This window comes from Herpailurus yagouaroundi, unplaced genomic scaffold (genome assembly GCF_014898765.1).
Source record: "Herpailurus yagouaroundi ecotype Mexico unplaced genomic scaffold, PumYag 141, whole genome shotgun sequence".
In the NCBI taxonomy this organism is placed as follows: domain Eukaryota; kingdom Metazoa; phylum Chordata; class Mammalia; order Carnivora; family Felidae; genus Herpailurus; species Herpailurus yagouaroundi.
Genome location: NW_024412396.1, coordinates 8,498,471 through 8,518,375, shown reverse-complemented (window position 1 = coordinate 8,518,375; position 19,905 = coordinate 8,498,471). Strand labels below are relative to the sequence as shown.

Genomic DNA, 19,905 nt, shown 5'->3' with positions numbered 1-19,905 from the left:
AGAAGAAGAGGGGAAGTCTCTCGAAAGCATTCCTATGCTAGTTTCTGCCTTGGAGATTTATGAATTAGCTGCCAAAATGGAAAGCTTGGCAATCTTCCTACTTTCTGTGGCATGTAGAATTCACTTTGTTCAGGCCCAGGAAATGTCAGTATGTGCTTGATAACTGGAACTAAGGGGAAACAGTGCAGTTTTTGATACTGTGGATTACTTTGAAATTGCATTTTCCCATACAGTCAGAAAAATCTAGTAAAATGTGAATTTTTCGAGCTTGGCAGGCTAAGAAAGGTCCCTGATCAGTCTATTTTCCAATTTTAAAATAAGTACTCTGCATTAGTAAGTACAGTTGACCCTTGAACTGACCCCCTGCATGCAGTCAAAAACGTGACTATAACTTTTGACTCCCCAAAAACTTAACTAATAACCTATTGTTGACCGGAAGCCCATTAATGATAGCATAGTTGATTAACACATATTTTGTATTTATATGTATTATATACTATATTCTTACAATAAAGTAAGCAAGAGAAAAATATGTTATTAAGAAAATCATAAGGAAGAAAAATACATTTATAGTACTATATTGATGAAAAAAATCTGTGTATAAGTAGACCCGCACAGTTCAAATCCATGTTGTTCAAGGGTCAGCTGTCATTATAATTTGTTGCATTACCATCAAATGTGTAATTACATGATTCATTATTACTTCAAATATCAAATATCTTAAGTATTTAAAAGCTGCTGCTTATATGGCCAATTTAATGTATTGGAATCCATGACTTCAAGTTACTAGAATAGCAAGAATCAATGACCCCCAGTCTTGGATGTGAAAGTTTCCCTCATCTTTGCATATATCTCTTTTTCCCACAAGGGCTGTGCTACTGAAATAGATCAGTTTCCTCTTCCCTTGTTCCTGGTATCACTTTGCTTCCTAGAAGTTTGCTTCTATCCCACCCTTGGCTTCCTGCCAAGGCTCTCCATAACTTTTCATCTTTTTAGGCTTAGGGGCATGAAAAAGAAACATCTGCATGTAAAATTATATATTCATCCTCTGATAAGTTCAGATACTTGTGAAATAAAAAAAGGAAAGGGAAAGAGAAGATAAATTCTTGAAGTAAGTATTTTTTAGGGCTTCCAATTGATATGTTGTAGGATTGCCTAACTCCCGTAACCCCGACTGTAGGATTTCAGGTTTATCACCATGGGTGCAAAACAATTTTTCAGATTTGCTTAGCCCTGGGGCAGAGTCTGATGTGGTCATGGAAGAAGGGAGTGATGACAATGACAGTGAAAGGAACAGTGGGCTCATGGATGACATGGAAGAAGCAATGGTTCAAGACACCGAGGTGGTGATGGCAGAGTGTCAGAATGACAGCGGGGAAATGCAGGACCCAGACCCAGACCCAGAGGAGTCCAACAGAACTATCAGGTAAGGGCTGTACTCCCAGTTTCAGTCCAATAGGGGGATTTACTTTTTAGGACCCTTTGATATTTTAATCTATCGAAAAAGAAATTTCAAGTGTTTGCTTGATTTGCTTATGAATGCTCTCTGAACTGTAGAGGAGAGCTGGTGGAGTGAGGAGGTCAGATTGCCTTGGAGCAGTGTAGTTTGCATCGTCTTCCTAGCATTGCTTCTTTCTATGATCCCTTTCCTTTTGCATGTGAGAGGTACTCATGTTTGCCGTCCACAGGTTTACTACTAAATTACTGTTTATTCAGCGCTCATTGTGTGGGCCTGCAAAAATCGGGGGCCAACCTCAACAGACACCATCTGTCTTAAAGCTGACCCCTAATACAAATATCACATATGTCTACATCTTACTGTGTTACTGTCTTACATCAGAAGTATGTAACATTTTATATTTTGGATTTAATAATCTATATGCTTCTTGATTATTAGATAATCCCCATTTTTGATATCAGGGATCAGCACACTGTGGCCAATCAGGCTGCTGCCTATTTTGAAATGAAGTTTTATTGGAACATAGGCATGACCATTCATATTGTCGATGGCAGTTTTTGTATTACAATGGCAGAGTTAAGTATTCTGCAGAACTTAAAAATGTTTATACCTGGTCATTCACAGAAAAAGTTTCTCAGCCTCTGATTTATATTATAAAATGTATTCAGAATTTTGTGTCCATTTTACAAATGCCATATTTATTGACAATCTGGAATTGCTCATGGGAGTAGAGCAATAAAATAATTATATTTTTTCAAGAATGGCATAAGAAATATTTTTTAACTACTGGAAAATGTCAGCCTTATGACCCAACTGTCTTTGAAGGTGTACATTTATTTCTGTAGTATCAAAATGGGAAGAATATTCGGAAAGGTGCTTGCATTTATGCATAGGGGTAGAGAAGAAGACAGGAAGAGACAGACCAGACAGGCAAAGAAAGTGATGAAGGATCAGCATAATTCCATGAATGATAAATATTTGAAAGAGAGTTTAAAGAGCAGATTCTACTTTTTATGAGATTATCCAGACTCAAATTCATGTTAAATGATATTATGCACAATTAATATTTTGACTGTAATATGTAATAAGTAAGCAAATAAACTTTTATGTGTGGTTCTGAATACGGTGGCCTCAGTACAGTAAGACAGTAATCTAATGTTTACCCGAAAACTTAACACCATGCAGTTCAACCTAAAGACTAGGGTGATTATTATCCTGCCTCAGAATTTTTAAAGTATACATGTAAAGTGCCTATCACTCAGAGTAATCCAGATTCTGAACCATGATATTCTGACAGTACATTTCACCAAAAATGCGATATGAATGTTTTTTGACTTTCATTCTGCAATAGCTGAAATAAGGTTTTATGCAGGAAAAGATCTGTATCTAAAAGCATTTCTCTCCCAAAATATTTTGACTTTTCAAGTCCATCAACAAGCAACAATATCCCGCTCATGAGAGTCGTGCAGTCTGTCAAACACACAAAGAGGAAAAGCAGCACAGTGATGAAAGAAGGCTGGATGGTCCACTATACCAGCAAAGACACACTGGTAAGATCCACAGCCAACAATGCACTCTCTACTTGCTAGCTTCGATTTGAAGAATTGCTAATGCCTTGTGGAGACTATGGGATGGGAGTTACCAGGAACAAACCTCTGCTCAGACATGGCATAGGATCAGATAGAACACATTAACATTCTCTAGGTGTCAGATATAGTTGAGCAAGCAACTGAGCTAGAAAAAAATGTAGGCAGCAGTCTCAGGGAAACAAAATCATTGACCTCTATTACTTGAGATGGTCTCCAAACTACTTGAATGAATACCTGTCATTTTATAGCAGTAATGAAAACGACAATATGTGCTTTCTCAATGCTCCTCTGGGATTCAGAATTTGAAAAAAAAAAAAAAAACACTGCATTTTAGGGAGAGAAAAAAACTATGATAATTCATATACTTTTCAAATCCTTAGTTAAGTGTTCACTTAACAACTAACCTATTCAGGAATACAGTGATCCTATACTGTATTAGATAAAGGACAACATATTTTAATTTTTTTAAATGTAGTCTGAGGTGTTCACTACTCCAGATTCTTCTAGTAGGTGGCAAATGAGATTGTGCATGTGTGTAAGAGAGAAAAAAATTGATCTTCGTTTTTGTTGAACTAAGTGACATTTGGTGATAAGCGTCTTTTTCACTTACTGGTAGTGAGATAGGTGGTTATTCCTCACCTCCTATCTATAGGATCTCCATTATTTCTTTTAACAAATAGACAACCATAACCTAAGTACACTATCTGTAATATCAGTATTTTCTTCTGGAGAGAGATTTACATGACTTATTGTGGGATCCAACTGAATATCATCTTTTAGTTCTTCCTAGACATGGCATACAGTATTTAAAATACATCTAGTATATTTGACTGGTCTAAGGTTAGTTGTGGATGAGACCAAGAACACTGCTAGGGCTTTTTGGTCTAAAAAGATGAATACACAGATACACATGCACACACATACATACCCTAAAATCGTAGAACATATACCTAGACTCAACAAGAACCTAATCACCAAATCATAGAAGTTTAGATCTGTTGTGATGTTTAGACAAGGTAGAGTTTGATGCATTTCCCTGATTTAGTTAAATTGATATCATGGAATCAGACTTGACATCCTCCAAAATATTCTTTAGTTATTCTGTAATATTCAGAACTCTTCCATTTCTAATGGAAGCCAAAATATTTGACTGGATCAGCTTGGCATTCCTTATGTTCTGAAATAATGAGTATACATAAATATTACATCTCATTATCTCTTATTATAGCTCTTATATTTAACCCTTTTAATTTCATTACAAACTACAAATCCACCTCTAGCTCTGTAAGTAGTCAAATAAATTTTAAAATAGAATTATTTACTATGCATGTACTAAGTGTCAGACACTGCACTGGGTGCTAATATATTACCTCCTTTATTATTCCTAACCTTCTGATGTAGATGCAGAAATGTATCACACATTTGCTGAATAGTCATCTTCTATAATCTAATATTAAGTGTGAATCTTCCTGGTCCATAGCCCATGAATTTTCCACCACCAGATCTTATCTCCCCATTGGGAAAATGTTTATGTTTTTATCAATCTTGGGTATTATTTTTTAATCTGTAAGTATTTTAAAATTTTTTTAACGATCCTGAATCTTACCTCTGTTTCAGCGGAAACGACACTATTGGAGACTGGATAGCAAATGTATTACCCTCTTTCAAAATGACACAGGAAGCAGGTACTATAAGGTAAGGGTGGCTCTTTCCCTGATTGGAGTCTTCTGCCCACTCTTGTCTTCTCATGAGAATGTTAGGGATAAGGAATACAAAATACATCTAGCAGACATGACTATTTTGTGCTTGCTCCAACAGAAATTTTTTTTTCTGACATTTGCAGATTTGGGGAGAATCAGATTGTGACCCCAAGTTAGTCATCTGTGAGTTTCAAATTTCCCTGTGGAGTGCTTCTGGCCCTATTGGATGGTGGTGGGGAAAAGGAATCTTAACTGAATATGTTAGATATGTATATTTTAACTAGAAAATTCAAGGCCTGGCAGAAAAGTGACAAGAAAATTCTTGAAATCCATTCTATCCAGAATTTTTGGCTTTTTTTTTTTTTTCATAAATAGCCTCACAGCACATTGCCAGGAGGGTTAAGAAACATCATGTGATGTCTTCATGCTTTGCTGATATTCATAAAGAGCACTTTCCTCTAGAGAAACATTTGGCAGCAGTTTTCATTTTGTCTCCCCACATGAAATAATACAGATGTCACACATGTATCACCCAGTAGAAGGTGCCTCTGAAAGAAGTTCATAGTGAAAACAGCATATACTTGCTCCTTCAAACTTAATGCGGACTCAGCCATAGTTGATGGGCCTCTCTGTGTCCACTGTCTACAGCTCTCACACAAAAAGGAAACCTCATTACATTTTAAATTAAAAATTTATTTTAAAAGTCATTATTCCTTAGTCATTCCATACCTCTGGGAAGACAGTGTGGTGATTAATTTTTTAATGTCAAAATTGTTTGAAAAGCAACTACTTAAAAAAATTTTTTTTAATGTTTATTTATTTTTGAGAGAGAGACAGAATATGAGCAGGGGAGGGGCAGAGAGAGATGGAGACACAGAATCTGAAGCAGGCTTCAGGCTCTGAGCTGTCAGCACAGAGCCCGACGCAGGGCTCGAACTCACGAACCGCGAGATCATGACCTGAGCTGAAGTCAGACGCTCAACTGACTGAGGCCACCCAGGCGCCCCTAAAAGCAACTACTTTGTTTTTGTTAATTTTTTTTTTAACATTTATTGATTTTTGAGACAGAGAGAGACAGAGCATGAACAGGGGAGGGGCAGAGAGAGAGAGAGAGACACAGAATCTGAAACAGGCTCCAGGCTCTGAGCTGTCAGCACAGAGCCCGACGCGGGGCTCGAACCCACGGACTGTGAGATCATGACCTGAGCCGAAGTCGGACGCTTAACTGACCAAGCCACCCAGGTGCCCCAAGCAACTACTTTTAAAATCAATCTCTGAGGCCTTCCTCACTAAAACTGTTCATTTGGCAATATTATGATATTAACATCTATTGAATTAAATTATATGATTCATTTTAGTGCCTTAAAGGATAGTCAAAGCTTAAAAACAGCCACACATATCCAAATGCATTTCAAAAGTGTTGTGATTCTACCTCATAGGTATAAAAGTCAATCTTTTATATTCTTAGATCTTGATGCAGGTTCAAAACCATTATTTGTATTCATACATTTTCTTGCCACATGAACACAGTAGAAAGGTCACTTGAATTTTTCTGGTGAGAGGAGATGATAAACTTTCCCCTAGTACAGGTATTTTTGAATTTTGCTTACTAGTATTCTGTGTTTGTCACATGTGCCTAGCATGAATTTTATTTGAAAGTTTACATACTTTTGATAAACTGCAGTTACTACACTCTTTCTTCCACAGGAAATCCCCTTATCAGAAATTTTATCTCTGGAACCAGCAAAACCTTCAGCTTTAATTCCTAATGGGGCCAATCCTCATTGCTTTGAGATCACTACAGCAAATGTAGTGTATTACGTGGGAGAAAATGTGGTCAATCCTTCCAGCCCACCACCAAATAGCAGTGTCCTCACCAGTGGCGTTGGCGTCGATGTGGCCAGGATGTGGGAGATGGCCATCCAGCATGCTCTCATGCCTGTCATACCCAAGGGCTCGACTGTAGGTTCAGGAACCAACTCGCACAGTGAGTCTGCTCTAGTTTTGTGTCTGTAGAACAGATAAAGAGAGCCTCTTTGGGGATGACTTAGTTTATTGGTGAACATAGGGTCTCTATATGGAAGCTGCTAAGATACTTCATTAAATGATCCTATTTTATTTTTTTAATTTTATATGAAAATTTGAACAAATTCACGTTTAACCCTGTATATTTATTAGGCAATAGCAGAAACCTAGAGCTGTTGGTCATAAAAGAAGGAGTAATCTAGTCAGCTTGAGTTTGATCTGGAATCCCAGTCTTGCTATTTGCATATCTGAGTTAACATGTTTCCTCAAAACTGTCCTACTCTGTGTAGGATACTGGGTGTTCAGAGTACTTGGAAGCTCTAGAAAATTGTATCCCAGGAAGAAATCCCTGTTCATTAGTAGAATGAGACAGATTTTACCAAAATGCAATCATGATCAAGGGTTGAGGATGAATGTTAAAAAGATATTTTAGAGGAATATCTATGTAAAAATATGTAATTTTAAATTTTATAATGGCTATTAATAGCAAATCCTATGGGGAAAAAAAAACCTGTTTTTCATATCACAGTATGTTATCTTCTGATCTTTCACAGCTTTTCAATTGATGTCTAACCCAGTGTACATAGAAATAGATTATATATGTTTATTTTATGGCTAAGGATTTTACAGGAGGTCTCTATTATGATCCCTAAAACAACCCGAACAGGTGGACGTTAATGATTTGCCTGTTTTACAAGGTGAGGCAGTCAGGCCCTAGAGAGATTAAGTTGTCTCAGCTTTACCAGAGCTGTGAAGAGGCAGCCAGCATTTAACCCAAGGCTTCATGACTCCAGACTCTAAACTGACAAAATGTTCTTTTTTTTCAAAACCAAGTACAGAGTAAATATGTAATTGTAAAGGAAAGAAATATTGTAATGAACTTTTCCTAGAAACATTTAATTGCTGTGATTTAAAAACAACCCTTCAGCTTGATTAGTAAACATGTATCTACCTGTTTTGCTATCACTTCACTTACTTCCTTTGTGTATTTTTTAACATGTATTTCCAGGAGAGATTTCTGTGAGTATTTCAGTATCAAATTGCCAGATTCAAGAAAATGTGGTGAGTATATACCTACTAATATAAAGCTTGGTAATGTGATTCTTTATTGGAAAATAAGGATCTTAAAATGCATTTTTATTTATCTAACATTTTAATTTTACAGTATTTTCTAGAAAATAAAATTGGGTCTATTTGGATATTTTTCTTCCATAAGATTTTAGAAACATTGCATTATGTGGATTTTTTAAGTGATCTTCTTCCTAAATACCTATTATTCATCTCAGATGAATAATTCTAATGTAGTGACTGATTTTTCCCACATTTGCCCTTCTTGGTATTAGAATTTTAATGGTTGATATAACACAATACCAAACAAAATAAATTCTTTGAGTTGCATGAGTAGCTTAAATATGCCCTTATTCTCATTCCTTGATTGCCACCTAGGAGCGCTGTCATAGGACGAGGCATTGGAAATGCTTTTAGAGTCACTTGTATGTAGCAAGGAGACCTCAGAAAACTCCATAATTCAGAACGTATAGTCCATATTCTAACACCCTCATCAGCTGCTCCACATAACTCCATCCTTTCAACTCAGTTTTTGAAAATTATAGACATATTATGAGATAATTTATTATGCTTCATTATTATGCTTTGTCATTTATACATGTCATGTCAGGCAGCCAAAATGTAATCAAGCCTTTCCCACCCTGTCCTATGACTCAAGACCTTTTGCTATATTTTGCCTGTTATACTTATGGCCAAAAGCATGATGTTTACAGCCTAACTTACATGGATGTGAGTTTAGGTTTTAAAGAATAAACTCTGTGAAACTCTATTCATCACTAGTTATAGCTTTGCAAACTTTGTTCCGGTGGCATGAAGTAAACTGGAAATCAAAGTTGAATTAAAGAGAATTAGGAAAACTTCATAGTATTCTTATGCTGTCAGTCTTGAAGTACACTTCTAGACACTTGCAGGTTCCTGTTGTTCTTGCTCAGCCAGAGAATATTTGGGGAAATAAAGGTTAATCTATAAACCTCTTGGAAAATTCTAGATACCTGTCTAGTGATTCCACTTTGTTCAGCCACTGTTGTCCCCTGAAAATTTGGGGTGGGCCATTGAGCTATGTGAAGAAGATAGAGTGGCTTGGACTTGAAATACTGGAGTAGTATTAATTTGTTTTATCTCCAGACAGCCTTGAACCCACCCATGGATACTCTGAAGGGATAACAGGATAGAGACAATGCATGATTGTTTTCTAGGGAAGAGCACAAAGGAAAAGATAAGAGTGGATAGAATATGAGGTGATGTGAAAGGGCTCTTTCTCTAAAAAGACAAAGAGTACAAGAGTGGAGGATATGCAGAAAATTCAGAATGATAGAATAGGAATAGGAATACATTAAGTGAAAAGTACTGTTTGTGTTTTCATGAGTGTGGTCATCAAATTGGAGACTGTAAGACCTAGATTAAAACACAGTGCTCTATTTAGCAATTTTTTTGAAAAGACTAGACATTTGGATCATGTGATCTCCAGAAGTGGTTTATAAAAATGGAAGAGTTTAGTTACCTCACAGATGAGAATTCCACAATGGATTGTCATCCTTCTGTGCTATCTCCAATCCATGGTGATTCAGCCCTTTCAGTTTAGATTCATCTGGGTGTGGATGATCCATAAAGGCATCCTCACCATCCTAACCATAGAGAGTAGGGTGATTGGAATCAGGACTGGCATAGATATGTGATTTGGACCCATGATTATTTAACCTGAAATTTCTAAATAACCATCCCAACAAGCAAATCCCTTTTTGAATACTTACAATAAGTAGCATAGTATAGTTTTAAGTCTTATTTCTCTGTAAAAACATATTTGACTGAACATGAGAAAAACATATGCTGCTTAAGAGCCGAATAGTTTTCTTTTTTTTAACATGTCTATACATATGAAAATTTTATTTTATATATTTGATAGAAATTTAATTAAACGCTTTGTTGAGGAAACTGAATTATTGGTATGTCTGTACTTATATGTTTGTCTGGATCTGTTAAGTACATGTTAAGTTATACGAGGAAGAATTTAAGGAATTAAAGAGCCAAACAGTTTTCAAAAAACATTACAATTCAGTTAATTGTAGAGTGTGCTTTGAATACTCAGTGATACTGTAGAGTTCATCTAGCACCTACAATCTCATTGTTTATGTTAAAATATTTAATAGTATTCGTGATATATATGATAGACTTATATAACTTATCAGGACTAATGCTTTGTACTGCTTCATGTTTGTTTTTCATTGGGCTTGTGCCTATAGGACATCAGCACAGTATATCAAATTTTTCCTGATGAAGTACTGGGTTCTGGGCAATTTGGAATTGTTTACGGAGGTAGGTTAGTTCACTAGTATTTTTATTAACTTGGAGTTTTAGCTACTTTATGTAGAATAACAGTATCTCCAATAAAAACATAACAGACAACACTGTGTGTATATATATGTTTGTGTGTATATCTATCTCTGTGTTTTACCTTTTTCAAAATTTCTCAAGATAGTCACTATTGGGAAAAATGGGTATTTTTGTCTTCTAAGAGAAATTTTTCTACTCCTAAAACACTTCTTTTGCTTACATATTGACAAACTCTGTCTATAATACTGGTTAGATGTTGGTTTATTTAGACAAAATATTGAGAATCATGGAAGTTATAGTTTATAAACTAATTACTATTTAGTATTTCCTTTTAACATATTAGATGAGAACTCTACAGAAATCCATTCGTGTAACTAGATAAAATAATTTTTTAATTCTAATATTCTTGACAATGTACGTATTCATTAAGGTTATCATTTTTAACATTTTTGAAATGAAAGACTATATTTTTACCTTTTTCTTATTGTCAAGCTATTTGGTGAATTTATTACTTTAACCTATGCTGTTCTAGATTCTAGCCAGTTCAGTTATATTCTTCAAGGCTTTAAGAAACATTTAACATTAATGTTTTACCAGCCCTATAAAATGCCATCATAACTTCCTGTCCTGAATATAATCAGTTAAAAAATCATCTTTTTTGTGAGGTGGGAGTGCTCTGAAATTATCACAGTGTCTCACTCAATATTATTTATGGTAGTATAATATTATGCTTTTTCAGTTAAAAACTGATTAAGTTATATTCTGTTCTAAAAAGTAATTTTAGAGGTGCTTGGCTGGCTCAGGGCATAGAGCATGTGACTCTTGATCTTGTGGTCATGAGTTTGAGCCCCACGTTGGACATGCAGTTTACTTAAAAAAAGAAAGAAAGAAAAGAAACGAAAAAAAGTGATTTTGATTCTTAAAAAATGCTCAAATGATTTTTTTAATGGAAAACCTACCATAAGTCAGCAGCCATTGTGCTTTTTGTTGCTGCACAACAGTGTAACAGTACTACACAGAGTATTGCTCTACATTGTAATAATTGCTTACAAAAAAGAAAAAGTCTTGCGAGTAGAGCATAATAAATATGCACAACTGCACATAGTGTAGGGGTAAGAAATGAAGTTAGGGAGACCAGATAATTTATAATAACCAACACTAAAAGAGCAGGCCCAGGAAGAGGCCTCCACAAAGAAACTGAAAAGTTAAGCCTAGACGCACAGGGGATGAAGCAGATGAGAACAGCTATCAGAAGAAAGGTCAAGTACTATAGCAGCAGAGGAGTAGAGACAAAAAAGGCTCTGACCTTGAAGATTGTAGAAAGTAAAATGGCTGAGTTGGAGTAGAGATCACAGTGCGTCAAAGAATAAGTGGTGTTAGGGAAGCAGAGAATGTGAAAACAAGAGAATCTGGTAGTGGAGGGAAGCAGTCTGAAAGGAGTCAACGGGAAGAGAGTGGGGTAGAGCGGGGAGGAACACCAGATTTACAACAAATGTTGGAACAATTGAATCTCAGTTTAGTTTGTATGTGAAAAAACTTGAGTAATTAGGTCGACTTCCTGTTTTCATGTTCATATTTATTTACTACTACTGTATTCTGTATCTACTACACTATAGTAGTATAGAAGTGAAGAGCTTGAGGGTGCCCTATAGATTCCCTATAAGGTTTGTTGTGAGAATTAAATGGGATGTAATGTGTGGAAAAGGCCTGTCATGTGATGATGGTGATGATGATGGTGATGGTGAAGGTGAGTGTGTACAATTACCTGGGTACTGTGTGTACCTTACATATCTTATTTCATCTAATGCTCACAACAGCTCTACCATTGAAGATGAGGAACCAAAAACTCAGAAAGTTTAAATTATTTCTCAAGGTCACAAAGCTAGTAAGTGAGGGCCAAGACTTTTTATTCTTTCCATTTTAATGTGCATTAGTTTACCAGCACTTTAAAATTATACTTTCTTAAGGAGAGCATTTTGCTGGTGGTATAATATTGTCCATATTAAGTAGTTCAATATCCTGTTTCTAAAACACATATTTTTGTGAGAAAATATCAGGCTGTTGATAGGTATAGCTTTTAATGTTCCGCTTTTGTGTTCTAAATTGTGGCTGATTTTATAGTACATATTTGATTCAGAATAATGGAGCCAAGAAATGAAATCTTGATGGATATAAGTTGGTGCTCATTAGAAATGTTAATTTATTCAGTGAAACATTTTTGTAATTCTTAAAATTATCTTTATAAATTCTGGTGTTCTTTAATATATATGATATTTAGTAACATTATGCTAATATTTCCCCTTTTCATTTTAAAGGAAAACATCGTAAAACAGGAAGAGACGTAGCTATTAAAATCATTGACAAATTAAGATTTCCAACCAAACAAGAAAGCCAGCTTCGTAATGAGGTTGCAATTCTACAGGTACTTCTTTGCTTTTCTTTTGGAGGCTCTAAAATATTCCTCCAACTTCTTCAGAACAAAGAAAAGTTATCCAAATATCTGTGGCGTAGATTTTTGGGAACACTTTAAAATAACTGGAAAGGCAGATCAAGCATCGAACTACTACCTGTGTAGTATCTTTCCTGAGTCTGGGCAACATTTGTTCTTTTTTATGTACCTAATTCTGGATTTTAATACATTATTAATGCTCATTAAATGGGTAATGTTTCAGCATTTGCTCATTGTGGACATGCTGAGACCATTTTGTTTCACATTGTAAATGACCTTGTCTTCATAAACATTCCACCTTTATGCTGTGATAATTATATGAATTGAGTATGTAAATGTCAGCATATCAAGTAAATGAGTAATGTATGCCTGAGATTCAGATCATCTTGGTATTGTTAATGTCCTCTTTGTCTCTCAAAGTAAGCCTTTCCCTTAATATTGAGCATGTTCCTTAACTCCTTTCGTTAACAGTCATCCCTTTTACTTTTTTTTTTTTAATGTTTGTTTATTTTTGAAAGAAAGAGACAGAGAGAGAGCATGCAAGCAGGGGAGGGGCAGAGAGAGAGGGAGTCACAGAATCCAAAGCAGGCTCCAGGCTCTGAGCTGTCAGCACAGAGTCCAACATGGGGCTCAAACTCATGAACTGCAAGATCATGACCTGAGCCGAAGTTGGACACTTAACCGACTGAGCCACCCAGGCACCCCAATCCCTTTTCAAGCCAGAATATGTTAGTCAGACATATTATGTGGTATATACAATTTTTTGTAACTGTTAAAACTTTTTCCACAGACTAAAAGGAAATTGAGCAACTGTTTGCTAAATGTGGTCAACCTAGCTATTCAGTCTAGACAATTAGGCCATTGATAAATGGCCATTTTTTTATATAACCACCATAATTCTCTACTTGTTGTGCAAGCTGGTCATAATTTCTAATTCATAGCTTTATTGAATAATTTTCATTTGAACATCACTAACAAAGCAAAACATATTGCATTTCTTCACTTGTTTCATTTAACTGCACTTTATTGAGTTTCATCAATAAAAAGTTGAAGAAAATGCAACTTCCGCCCTAAAGGAGTTCATGTGCATGGACAACCAAAAATAATGCTTGCTATACATAGAAAAATAACATAGACTTTTCTGGGACTAAGAATTTCTAAAGATGGTGTTTTTGTGCTTCTGAACAACTATGTAACACAGAGAACTACCACAGTGTTCTCTGTTTTCATGGGGAAGATGATAACCACGGCTCTGAAGATGCCAATTCATAGATTCATAGCTTGGCGTTTGCTAATCAGTTACCGAAAAAGATTTTTTTAGAAAATTCTTAACTTGGCAACATTGAGCTGTAAGTGACGTCTGAAAAGTTAGTCAATGACATCTTGCCAACCCTGGCCCCTGCCGTCCCCGTCTCCACTCCCACATGGTGTCCTGAAGGCAGATCCTTTGCAACAGGCCAACATCCAGACTGGCGTGTGTACAGAGACATTTATCCTTCCTTACCAGACATGAGGGAAGTTTCTTGGTTAACATGGCTCTGTCACTCTACATTTTATGGCACTAGCAGAGAGTGACTAGATCAATGTTGAATGTCTGATTTTCTGTGTCTAGAACCTATAATTGGCTCTCCTGAGCATGTCTGTATGTTATCAGCTGCTGATTCTATAGTAAGGTAGAAAAATAAAATACACCTGAGCATAAACTGCCTCCCATTTCCTCTTCTAAAAGAGTGGATGCAATCAATAACTCAGTTGCAGTAAACAGGCTTTGGCAACATTTTCGTTATGGGTTTCTAAAAAAAAAAAAAAAAAATGTTTGCTTAGGTTGAAAGTCAAATTCTGCCCCTTGAGTACATGAAGAGTTGGAACAGTTCTCATATTATGGCCTGAAATCTCAGAAATGCTCATTGCTTATCACTCCTCCCCACTGGCCCTAACCAGTCTTCACTTTTTTCATCAAACTTGTATTGATTGAGTACACATATCACGAACTAAGTACTGTTCTGTGTCCAGTGGTTACAGTGGAAGCAGAGACACACAGATCCTTTTTGTCATGGGTCTTAGTTTGAATCACTCGGCTATGCCTTCTGTCAGTCAGATGTTTGCAGCATATTTATGTGTTGAATTTTCAACCACATAGCATGTACTATGCGTCTTATTAAGGTTTGGCTTAATTATATGCACATACTGGATTCAGTAGTTTGTACTTTATCATAAAGTTGCCAATTGGTTCAAAATTTGTTCATCAAAAATAGGGAACTCATCCTATCTTCCAACTGAAAAAAATGAAAAAAAAAAGTTTGAACTTTTTTACCAATTGTCAAATTTATCAGCTTCCCAGAAAGATTATAATTCAATATCCGGAGACAATGGTGTTTAAGTTCATATCATTGATATATAAATGCCACTCTCACCTTATTTAAAAATACAGTCCACTCAAACCCCCTCACATCCATACCCCTGTACCACCCTTAACTCTGATATATGTTTTTTTTTTTTCTTCCATAGCACTTAATTGCCTTCTGGTCTGTTATAGAATTTCATTTGTTGTATTTGTGGTGTGTTTCTCACCCCAGCCCCTTCACTAGAATGTGCACATCTGGAGGGCAGATATCATGGTTTCACTTACTGATGTATCCCGAACACAAGAATTTTTTCCTGGTGCACATTATGTGTTTAGCAAATATTTGTTGAATAAAATTGTACGGAAACACCATCCTGTCACATAAGATGGCATACATAATATCCCACTAGGTAGCAGGAATCTGGTCCGCATTTGCTATTAATGTTTAATTGGTTAGTTAAGAAAGATTAACTATGGTTAATGTCGTTAGTTCTCTGAAAGCCCTCATTGCCTCATTTTATATTTTTATTAAAAGTTAGAATTCATCTTTTTGGACCTGAAAAGACAAAGCAGTAATGGGGATAGAGGGTGGGGGTTAGAATTCTGACTCACTAACTGATACGTTCAGACAAAGTGCCATGATCAAAGTCAACTGGATGGTGAGAAAGGTTTTCTTCTACTAACCTTATGGAACAGAATTCCATCCCTCTGGATATAAAAGTGATTCCTGGAATCATTTGATATCCTCTGCCTTGTGGTTCCCTACTTACAAAAGCTGGAGTCCTCGTTTTTGGTTGTACCTGGAGTTCACAAGTTCTGCCCTGTCCCCTCCTCCTGATTCTCCAGAAGTGGCCATGTTGACTAAAGTGACTGATGGCAGAAATTCCTGCGCATGCAGCTCTCCTAGTGCTCTGGTCAAATGCTAATTTGTTTCTGTGGTTTGTAAAAAAGCTCCTTAGCTTATAGAAGACTTCAAAGTTGTGTAACTATGGAATATGTGAAAGAATTCTTTCTTTCTCCCTTTTCTCCTTTCTATATAACCTAGGTGAAGGCTTTCCAAAATCTGATTCAGTTGTTAGAAAATTAAGCTCTTCAGATATCTTTAAATAGTTGAAAAATTGAGGCGAGTCTGCATCTTCTGGCATAGTTATTATCCCTTACTTATATCATTTAGAAGAGCTCTGCTTTCATTAGATGTAAATACTTCATTATTATTACTGTGTTTCAGAACAATGTTAATTAACGTAGATGTTAAACATTTCATAAAATCCCCAAGGGATCCTACTTATATTATTATTTTAAATGTTGTATCTTGATTTAAAAAAAAACATGGAAAATTTGAAATTATTTTTTCCTATTCATGACAACAAAAAAGAATAAAAAAATTGTTGTTTAATGATTAGGAATATCACAGAAAACTGACCTTTACAAGGAGATGAAACTTTATCTTAAGAAAACTTAGAAACTTAAAAACCTACAGTAAATGATATCGGTATGATATATATTTAATGTACTTTATTAACACAGATTTGTTCAGTCAAAATTAAAACACAAGCACTTCTGTTTATGATAGAAGGTGTGAAAGCATTTTGCAATTTAAAAATATAGAATACATAATATAGAAAAAATACATAAGAAATTTACAGGCCATAAGTTAAATATATCCCTTGCACTAACCTCCAAAATTACCTCCATTACTCTGGTTTCTCTATTGGGAGGCACTCCTCTTCTCATTCATGTGTCTCTTAACTTCAAAACAAAACAACAGCAACAGCCAAGTGTGGTTGGGATTTGTCTGGGCTGCCTTGCACAGCTGCATCCAACTCTCCCTTTGGTATGGCAGCTCTTGTAGATTTGTGCTCTATTCTTTTCATTCTTGTTCATAGATTTCCTTGTCTTTGGTTTCCCTGCCTTTCTTAAATAAAACGCAAGGCCCTTTGCCATCCCCTTGTTTTCTTCCTCTGCCTGCCTATCACCCTTTGGCTGTTTTTCAGTCTTTATCTCAGTCCTTGCAGGGCATTGATCATTTGTTCCTTTTTCAAATCTCTGTCCTCACTCCCCCCTGCACTTACCAGATGCTGCTTCTCTTTCCCTGCTAGTCCTTCCAACTTGTCTTCCTGAACTTCTTTCTTTCATCTAAATGGCCCATACTAATATGGGACTCATTCCTGAAGTGAGGTCATCCACTTTAAGGGAGTCCTCTGTCATCCCTTCCCAGGTCATTCCTTAATTGATCTTTTGAGTTCTGATCTTCCACAGGCACTTGAGTCTCAGACCTTTGACCTTAGGACATCTCCACTTTGGGCCGGTCTCACCCCAAACCAACCAGCCTAAAACCAAACGCTTAAACCTTAATCATTCTTCCAGGTTCTAAGGCAAGAACCCTTTTCTTCAATTAATAAAAATATTAAGTCCATCAGCAATAACTGTGAAATACTTCCTTTATACAAAGCAAGTTACTGAGCTTCTGGCCCATGTAAAAATGAATGAAACCTACCCAGTTTCATTCTGACTTCTATTTGGGCAGTCAGGTACAAGTAACTACAAATCGTGTTAGCTGTGGAAATACAGTGAAAGAAATCACGGATTATGACTGAGGCCAGAATGTTGGAATCAGGGAGAGCTTCCAAGAGAAATATAGCATTGATGAAATCTTGAAAGATTCATAGGTTTTTATACCCAGAGAAATGCTGGAAAGGGCTACTAGGATGAGGGGCTACCTTAGTAAAATAAATATTCTATGACAAATGAGTAGAAAAATTTAGATCATTTTGGAAGAGTGGCCTTCAAACATTTTTCATCATGTATCTCAAAAATAATTCTAAAAGAAAAACTTTGTAACTGTTTGTGTATTTTTAAGATGACAGCTAGAACTATTTTGTCATGTTTTAAAGAGTTTTAATTTTGTACTATATTAAAGTATCAATATTTAAAAATAAAGCTATTATAGAACTCCTTTAAATGGGGCGCCTGGGTGGCGCAGTCGGTTAAGCGTCCGACTTCAGCCAGGTCACGACCTTGCGGTCCGGGAGTTCAAGCCCCGCGTCAGGCCCTGGGCTGATGGCTCAGAGCCTGGAGCCTGTTTCCGATTCTGTCTCCCTCTCTCTCTGCCCCTCCCCCGTTCATGCTCTGTCTCTCTCTGTCCTAAAAATAAATAAACGTTGGAAAAAAAAAATTAAAAATAAAAAAATAAAAAAATAAAAAAAATAAAAATAAAAAAAATAAAAATAAAAAAAATAAATGTATGCATTAGAATCTAAATGTCATAGACATTTGATATTCTTTACCATCCATTTAAAAAAATATGTGAATGTGCATTTCTTTAACAATAGTATAATTCACAACATTCCTTGTTTCCTTTGCCTATATTTCACTTTTCCCACAAAATTATATTCCATTGTAATGTGTTTTTATACCTGGAAGTCTTTTGTTGGTTCCTTTTCATAATTATTTACAATAAAAATAAGTATATATTTAAAATTTCTTGATTACCACACTTTAAGTGTTTAAAACATACTTTTGGATTAAGTTATAATTATTAGTAAAGGCTTTATTCTGTAAAATTTTATCAGTACTTCTTAAATAAAAAATAAAGTGTTATTGAAAGTATACTATTTATTGAGATTAATTTTTTAATTCAGTTCATAAGTTGGTGGGTGTTTATTACTTAGTGTTTGAGTTAGAATTCAGCAATAGTTTTCTTTTTTTTTAACTGTAGGAGCCACTTTGTAAGAGAAAACAAACAAAAATGGTGATTTATCTTCAGAAATTCATTTCAGTCCCCTCTCCATTAATAAATCCATTAAATCTTCTTGAATTTTGGTGAAAGTGTGAATTAGAAATTAAGTTACAGAAGTATTGATTTCCATGTTAGTGTCAGCCACTTCAGACCAATATAGTATTTCAAATTTTCTCTCTACTTTTCTCCCTGAGGATTTTTCTTCCTATTTGGAGTTAGTGAGAAGTATCCATTGTAAGGGAAAAAAATTTTTATGAAAAGAAACCGCATTAGAGAATTTAAAAGCTATATGGCTATTCTCAGGTCTGTATTAGAAGATAATTTGTGGACTGGTATGATTCATTCATTCATTCCTCATATATAACTGAGGGCCCACCATGTTCCAGGCAGCAGGGATACAGATATAAACAAAATAGATTTTCTTAAAATTATGCTCTGTTCCCATATCTCTTAAAAATCTTTCTGTTCCACAAGAGTATAACTACTTAGGAGACTGCTGTTATGAGTCAGAGTGTGCAGTAAGACCAGGAAATGGATTTCGTGTGAGTTCATAGAGAACCTTACATATTGTGCCAGGTTGATTGGATTTTATTCTGCTTGAAATGTTTTTGTTTTTGGGGCGCCTGGGTGGCGCAGTCGGTTAAGCGTCCGACTTCAGCCAGGTCACGATCTCGCGGTCCGTGAGTTCAAGCCCCGCATCGGGCTCTGGGCTGATGGCTCAGAGCCTGGAGCCTGTTTCCGATTCTGTGTCTCCCTCTCTCTCTGCCCCTCCCCCGTTCATGCTCTGTCTCTCTCTGTCCCAAAAATAAATAAACGTTGAAAAAAAAAATTAAAAAAAAAAAAAAAAAGAAATGTTTTTGTTTTTGTTTTTTTAAGTTATGATCAAAATAAAATTTGGAGATGGCATATTATAGAGAAAAAAGTTTGACGACAAGAAAACCTTGTTAGAGGCTATTTGCTCCTTTCAACTGCTAGTGACGAAGTGCCCCTGTTCCTCGTCTTTCTTTCTACACATTTGCCCTAACTTCATCCTTAACATTTCCGTTGGCACTAGTCTAGACCAAGCTTTTAAATTCATCCCTTGATTACTGCAACAGGTGATATTCTGATAGCTTGGTTCCCCATCCCCCAATGCCACTCCATCATCATCTGCTGGCCCTGCCTTTTCTCTGGTTCATCTGAAGACCCCAACCAGATGAGT

General features: G+C 35.9%; 1 protein-coding gene across 3 annotated transcripts in view; it reads left to right on the top strand.

The window, feature by feature from the left end:
* Positions 1-19,905, top strand: part of PRKD1 (protein kinase D1) — a 339,240-nt gene that overhangs the window by 284,357 nt on the left and 34,978 nt on the right. For all 3 annotated transcript variants that reach the window (XM_040476845.1, XM_040476846.1, XM_040476844.1), the window contains 7 exons: positions 1,222-1,426; positions 2,886-3,009; positions 4,666-4,743; positions 6,456-6,735; positions 7,783-7,835; positions 10,082-10,154; positions 12,488-12,594. In XM_040476845.1, the coding sequence (XP_040332779.1) occupies positions 1,222-1,426; positions 2,886-3,009; positions 4,666-4,743; positions 6,456-6,735; positions 7,783-7,835; positions 10,082-10,154; positions 12,488-12,594 (920 nt within the window). The remainder of the gene's footprint in view (positions 1-1,221; positions 1,427-2,885; positions 3,010-4,665; positions 4,744-6,455; positions 6,736-7,782; positions 7,836-10,081; positions 10,155-12,487; positions 12,595-19,905) is intronic.